Here is an 8,163-nt window from a genome sequence, read left to right as displayed (position 1 = left end):
TGGGTAAAGACAAAATTGGGGGCCCCCACAACTTCAAAAAAAATGTGTAGATACCCCCCCCCCCTTAAAAAAACCCTGGCGAAGGATCACGAAAAATTACCTGCTTAGTTACAAAAAATTATTGCCTTAAAATTTGACTTTTTCTAGAAATAAACTACAAACTTAAACTTTATTTAACTCTTTTATTTTTCATAATTATTTTTTTTTCGGATATTTGATTACTCTATACTTAAATAATTTTCCAAGTCAGGTCAGTCTCTCTGTGTTATAGTTGAACGCCTAAAACCGCCCACATGACACAGAAACATTCGCAGCGCTGTCTGCAAGTTCGTATAATTCGGAATTAAGCAATTTATTTCTTAAGCATATTTTTAAAGGAATATTTTCAATTTCATAAAAAAAAACAATTTTTGAAAAATTTTTTAGTTCAAATATACAGGGTGACAACAGGCGAACGGGGACCTGGGAATAAACCCTCCACAGGTAAATCCTGTGAACGGGATAATTAAGGAATACTACCAGCAAAGGCATAAAGGCTCTCATGATATTATGCAGAAGACTGGCCGGAAATAGATGGGGCTGCTCGCCTAACATTTTGCGCTGCATGTATACCATGATAGTAAGGAAATATTTGAGTGTGCAGTTGGCCTCTCAAACTCAGCTGAGAAGGCTCACGCTACAAGCGATAAAATCTATGCAGACAGTACATGGAGTTTATCTTGGCATTGCGTTTTTGCATCACAGGAAGCCATGAGAAACTGTGGTCCAACAGCAAGAAAATGGGAGGTCATATTTTCTTAGAGTTCTAACCCACCACTGCACAATTGTTCATTTGGGTAGATATGGCCAATGCGGACAATGATTTAGAATGGTTAGCATTACCTAAGGGATTAAGTACCTGCGGCTGGAGATTCAGATCAGGGGCTTGGGAACACCCCTCAAAAAGGGAAATACCACTCCTCCAACTCCCAGTGGGTGATATGCCAAGAACGTACAAGTTTGAGAAACATCTCAATGTTTAGTTATTGAGCAATTTAAAAAGGATTGGAAGAGTGAAACGCTTGCCCAGCAGTTAAAAGGCCATACCCATACCATAACTTGTATACTGATGCTTCCAAAACCCAATACGAGGAATTTAGGGATCGGAAGTTTGTTTGGGCCGAGAGCTAAATACTTCCGAACCAATGGGCACTTTCTCTAGTATCCTACAGGCAGAAATCTACGCATATCGAAAAGAATGCGTTACAACTTGATCTTTAAGATAGGAAAGCTATCGGAAACAGAAAATAGCCATCTTGGTCTTGAATCGCTCAAGCAAGCGTTTATTAAAGCCCGGATGTCGCAATATTATTCTAGCCTTGCTATTAAAGCCCAAATTTTGTCGAAATTGTATCTACAACACAGAATGCAACAATATGTAAGGTTCCTGTGCAATAATAAGTGTGAAGAGCAAGAAAACAGGTCCTCCTACTCTGGTGCCTGCTCACCAAGGAATCCCGGAAAGCAATGCGAAAAATGGCAAAATAATCTAGCTAGGAAAAAAGTGAAGCGGAACCACTCCAATAAACCTGGACCAGAACCGTTCTGCTTTTCCAAGTTGGATAACCCATCTTCAAAGGGGGGGGGTGGGCGTAACTCAAGAACTTGGAAGCTTCCATCCGCAACCTGGAATGAAATCTTGGCAACGGTCTAAGACACTCGAAGAAGAAGTCTTTTCTCGAGGGGGTTATGATTCAAGGAAAAAAGCCAAAAACAAGAAAAATAATAAAAAAAAAAAAAAAAAAAAAATCTTCGGATTGTCACGGGGTTTTTTAACAGGACACTGTTTTCTCCCCTCATGAACCACCCTAGTAGAATTAGACAAACTAAAAAGAAAAGGAACGGCCCGAATCTGCCAGACTCTCTGGTGGGGAAGTGGGGGAACATCAGTAACAACCTCCAAAACACCACGAGTGCGCCGAGATCGCACAACCATTCGTGCCATGAATTTTGGTACGACTGATATTGGAGATGGAGAACTTACCTCAGTAAAACCGTCCCAGATACTGACTTTTTGTCAAAGCCTTCAGACTGTATGATGAGATGACATTAAGAAAGGGGGACACAATGGATCTGTAAACACAATGGATCTGTAAAGTCGCAGTGATAAACCCCCCACTCATTCTAAATTCTAATACAGCTCTGTCGCATCCAAGTCGTTAGCACATTTAATTGCTAAATCTGCAGCATTTTTTTTTATTTCTTCTAAAATAAAATAAAAAAAAAAAAAAAAGAAATAAAAATCTTCGACAACAGCTTCCATAGCATTAAACCTCCAGAAAAATTGCTCTTGAATGCTGAATTTTGATGGTAAATAGCACTGTACAACTTTAATAATTATTATATTAAAAAAAAAAAATCTTTTTACTTTTTGCCCGTTTTTCTGGGAAAACAGGCTCAATATTGCTTGCCTCTGCAAGGATCTTTGCTTCTTTAAAGCAATCGTCGACTTTGTCTCTAAATTTAGCTAAGAAACTCTGTAATGAATTCAGCAATTTAGATGCCTCCGCGATCGAAAGCGTTGGCCTCTGCCAAGCAGTTTTTACCTATCGATTTCGGACATATTCCTTGGCGCCTGGCGTCGTGGGCAGGTGCCCATCTTGCCCACGCCTAGATCCGCCACTGAGGGCTTTTCTTCGAGTCTATTGATGCCCTACTACAGAAATAAGCGTTCTTCATAATCATGAAGATTGTGTTACATTATAGTTTATTAATATAATGTAGCCACACGATTAAATTTTTAAAAATTGTGAGTGCTGGGATCGTTGGAGGACTACTAAAGCTACAATTTAAAATTATTTTCAAAAGATACAGAGTGTCCCAAATAAGTAAAAAATATCAAAGTTGTATTTTTTAAATGAAATACCCTGAATATTATTAGATTTTTCGTTTCTACGGTTAAAATAAAGGTAAATTTAATTAAGGTTTATCGCAGTTTAATCGTAGCGTTTTTGAAATATTTACGATTTTGTGAAAATACAGTAGGTAATAATTTTTTAATGCTATTCATTTCTCTAGGCGCATTTAAATTTTTAAAATCAAATATTGTACTAAACTTTTTCTATTTACTAAATTTTATGCTGCAATAATAAAAATAATATCACCTTATACAGAGTGTCTAAAAACTTATTTTAAATAACTACTACCTTTAAACGGCAATAACTTGTTTAATTTAAAAGGAACACCCTGTACATTTTACAAACAGTAACAGATATACAATTTAATTGTCTATCAAATTGTATTGTACCATTTTTTAACTATCACTACGAGTTTTCGTAGAAAATGCATTTTCTTATAACTAATTTAGATCTAACTTATTAATATACCAATGGAATATTGACATTTAAGATTATTTTTAAAAACGTAAAAAAGTTTCAAAGAGTACAGACACTAATATTGTCGACATAGTTCGTTTATTTTATTAAAAAATAAAAAAAAACTTTTTAAATATTTGTAAAAGAGACCCAATTAATATGATCTCAGTATTCGAACTACATTAATTATCGACTGTTTGTGTTGTAAAAAATTGCTCCAAATACTAAAAAAAATGAATTTTGTATGTGTGCTAGACAGTATGGTTAAAAATAGCACGTTATAAATTTCATTTCTTTTTTTGAGGAATGCTTCTTTATAACAACAGAAACGTTCATCATTCATAGCTTATTATTATTATTATATTGATTTCTGATTCAAATCTACATTTATTTAGAATAATTTATTAACTAACACAATTAAGTACGTAATTAATCAATATCTGTATATCTGTATCTTCGAAACGAAGCATTTTAGGACATTAATTTAAACAAAAACTTTATTATTTATTTTTATCAGCAGAATAGGAGTTTTCTCAATTGCAATTCAGACCACCCCGTATATTAAAAATAATGTGAAGGTCATAGAAAAAATAGATAGTCAATGAAATTGCAATATATATCTATGTCACATGAATATTAATCACTGATAAATATATTAAAAATCGTTTTTTCCAAGTACATACTCAAATGATATCACAGATGTCTCAAAAATACGTAAATATATAAATTTATTATTTGGTATTCATTATTTTACATATATAACTATTAATTTTATGAAAATATCAATAATATTCCATTAGCCACGTATAAAAGATAAACCAACCATTAAACAGGAAATCAAAGAATAAAGTACCAAACTTATTAGTTGGCATATTACACATGAAAATATAAGATATTAAAACTTACAAAATGATCAAATGATCAAGTGTGGGGGGATAACAATATATGGGAGAATTAAAGGCTTATTTAATAATTGTTTACAACAGAGAAAGACACCGAGTGAGTGGAAAATTGGATATATTTCATCTCTGCATAAGAAAGGAAACAGAAATGATCCAAATAATTACAGGGGGTTGTGCGTCACTGCTACTTTCTCAAGACTCTGGGGAAGAATTATACAAAACAGAATAAGAGCTGAAGTTGGAAACTATATCCGAAGATCAGAATGGCTTTACCCCAGGTCGGTCATGTACTGACAATTTATTTGTTATACAACAAATAGCAGAAAAAAAGATAAGAAAAAATGAAGAAATACATATAACATTTGTGGATATAAAGAAAGCATATGATTTTGTCCCGAGAAATAAGCTGTGGGTAGCATTAGAAACTATTGAGGTTAGACAACATCTTATAGAAGTTATCAAAGAACTGTACACCGATAACGTCAGTTATATAAAACAAGGAAAGATACTCTCGGAACCCATATGTACAACGAAAGGTCTGAGACAAGGTTGTTGCGTATCCCCTCTTTTGTTTAATATTTACCTGGAGATAGCTCTTAGGAGGTGGAAGAGATCATGTCAAGGAATGGGTATTCCAAATAATGAGGAACATCTTCTGACACTTAATTTTGCAGACGATCAAGCAGTATTCGCTCAAGATTCCTTTGACATGGAGTTTATGCTCAGGAGAATATATACTGAGTATCAGGAATGGGGTCTAGAAGTCAGTTTAGAAAAAAACAGAATACTTGGTATTAAATTCCGACGCCAAATTTGATATTCTAATTGACGACAAGGCAGAAATACAACAGGTAGACACATTCAAATATGTAGGAGCTATAGTTGATAAAAATGGAATCGGTGGGACAAAGATACGACAGAGAATTCAGAACGCGTGAAGAGTGGTAGGGGCACTCAACTCAATCTGGTGGGACAAACATATTAATATAAAGAATAAAAAACATATTGACCAAACAATGGTAGAATCGGTCTTATCCTATGGGAGTGAGATATGGGTCCTAAGAGAAGAAAATAAACGGAGAGTATTGGGTGTAGAGATAGATTACTTACGTAGAAGTGCTAGAGTGTCCAGATTCCAAAGAATGAGAAACGAGGAAATCAGAAACAGGACATCGGCACAAGAAACAGTAATTCAACGAATAGAGAAAAGAGGTTTGAGATGGTTTGGTCATCTAATGAGGATGGAGGACACAAGGTGGCCAAAACGTGTATTCAAATGGTCACCCACTGGAAGAAACAAAAGGGGACGCCCGCGTCGGTCCTGGAACGATGGTATACGACAGGCGATGAGAGATCGGAATATCGAAGAAGATCTCGTGTACGACAGAGATGGCTGGCGATTGAGACTGGGAAGGCAACATTTAGTTGTATAATCTGTGTAGTACAGTAACTGTATTTTTATAAGATTAATCCCAAATATACAGGGTGTTTCAAAACAAATGCGAAAAACTTCAGTGGGTGATTCCTTGTTCAAAATAAAGGGTAGTTTGCTTCATAAACGTTGGGTCAAAAGTCAACCATTAGGGAGATATTGCGGTACAAAGATGGCGGAAAAATAATGTTTTTATTTTTTATCTTGAAAACGAAAAGAGATAGACTAATAAAATTTTATGGAAGCATTACTGTTATGAAAACACTCTTTCTGGTAATTTTTTCACTTTTTTAAAATGAGTGGAAGGGGTTGAAATAAACTACCCCTATCATTCTTGTTAACGAAATTTAAAGAAAAATCTTATCAAACACATGCAAAAAAATTAATTTGGATAGTTTAGTTTGTTTAGAAACTTTTTTATCTCTTCTATTTTTTGATAAAACTCACCGATTTGAAATTAAAAAATAAAATGTAAAGCATTACATGTCAGGACAAATAACATTTTCTTATAAAGAATCTAGTGGGCTGCTGTAATTTTTTAGGAAAAAATCTAGTCGGCCGCTGTTACTTTTTAAGATGTTCCTAATATTATTTTATTTGACATTACTCTACTGCAATACGTTATTATCTAGATGATTATTATTATCGTTATTATCACTAGATTCTTAATCTAAAAATGTTTTTTGTCCTGACATGTAATGCTTTACATTTTATTTTTAATTTCCAATCGGTGAGTTTTATCAAAAACACAAGAGGTAAAAAGTTTCTAAACAAACTAAACTATCCAAATTAAAGCATTTTCATGTTGTTTGATAAGATTTTTTCTTTAAATTTCGTTAACAAGAATGATAGGGGAGAGTTTATTTCAACCCCTTCCTCATTTAAAAAGGTAAAAAAGTACCTGAAAGTGTGTTTTCATAACAATGTAATGCTTCAATACAAAATAAAACATTATTTTTCCGCCATCTTTGTACCGCGATATCTCTAATGGTTGACTTTTTGACCCAACGTTTATAAAGCAAACACCCTTTATTTTGAACAAGGAATCACCCCTAAAGTGTTTCGCATTTGTTTTAAACACTGTATATATAAACTTTTACAGTGCTCACAAAACTTTTACAGTGCTCATATGGAACATATTACCTTGATTTTTTTATAGTTTATCTGATATGTAACTATACTGTAAATTTATTTTAATACACTCGATTTAAATTCCAACTATATACCTATCAAAACTTTCCTTTACACTTGATGATGATTTTGCTGATAATTTTAAAGTCAGTATTTTTTCACAACCAACGCTACAAATAATAAACACTTTGAGGACCCCCGTGAATTGAGTTAGTATGGGATTATATAAATACTGGAATTTTTTTAAAGAAAAACAAAATTTTCCTATGTAGGTACTTACTGCAAAATACTTGATGTTCAAATCACTCTGATCCTTCAAACACTTGAACTAAGTAAATTGTGAGAAATACTTTTTTTTGTAAACATAATTCACATTTATTTAGAATTATTAAGAGTTAAAACTATTTACAGAAATGTTCACACAAATTCTCCTTCATTTTTATTTTAGTTTCAAGCCAGAAATTATTTTTAAGTTATGCGGGTAATGCATAGTGCAAATATAATTAATCAGATATATTCGATACCAATTAAAAATTTAGTTACGTAATCAAAAAATTTTAAACTTTCAGATTAAAATTCCATAAACTCTCTCAAACAGTGATCGATATAACACAGGTAATTTAACATCGACGATACATCTTGTTGATACAGATAAGAAAATCTTATTAAGTACATGTCATTCTACTCAAACGAAATACAATTTAAAGTTTTGACTTCGTAACCAAGTACTTGAGGTGTACTTCTCAAGCTTTAACCGAAAACTATAGACAGAGAATCTTCGACAAAATGAGGATAATATAGAAAAAAAAAGTATCTATAAAGCATATCTCAGTATTTCTGTTAATTTATCAAATGATTTTTCAATTTTTTTTTCAACATTTTTTTTCCCAAAAATTCCAAATTTTCAATTTTTTTTTCGTGAAAAACGCCTCATACACATATTTCTGGGGTCGAAACACACTACCTCTAAAATATTTGCACTTATTTAAGTAACTCACCCTGTATATTACTGCATTTTTTGAATTCTGAATATAATACAGGGTTGTTCACCACATACGACACGGAGTATTGTAGCTAAACGATGAGATTTTTACAAATTTTAAGTCTTGGGTTCGATGAAGGACTATTAGAGGTACAATTTAAAAATAATTTTACAAGATACAGGGTGTCCCAAATAAGTAAAAAATATCAAAGTTGTATTTTTTTAAATGGAACACCCTGTATATTATTGCCTTTTTAGTTTCTACGATTAAAATAAAGGTAAATTTGATTAAGGTTTATTATACTTAAACCTTACCGTTTTTGAAATATTTTCAATTTTGTGAAATTGCAGTAAAAATTTTAA

General features: G+C 32.8%; 1 protein-coding gene across 1 annotated transcript; it reads left to right on the top strand.

Moving 5' to 3' along the window:
* The first annotated feature begins 5,271 nt into the window (after positions 1–5,271).
* On the top strand, positions 5,272–5,688 carry LOC115877974. The gene has a single exon (XM_030894325.1). The coding sequence runs from the start codon at positions 5,272–5,274 to the stop codon at positions 5,686–5,688; it is 417 nt and encodes a 138-aa protein (XP_030750185.1).
* Positions 5,689–8,163: the final 2,475 nt, after the last annotated feature.

The sequence above is a fragment of the Sitophilus oryzae genome, unplaced genomic scaffold (genome assembly GCF_002938485.1).
Source record: "Sitophilus oryzae breed Bouriz unplaced genomic scaffold, Soryzae_2.0 scaffold_1499_pilon_pilon, whole genome shotgun sequence".
In the NCBI taxonomy this organism is placed as follows: Eukaryota; Metazoa; Arthropoda; class Insecta; order Coleoptera; family Curculionidae; genus Sitophilus; species Sitophilus oryzae.
The sequence above is the reverse complement of the archived record's forward strand: the minus strand, read 5'-3'. Positions and strand labels throughout refer to the sequence as shown.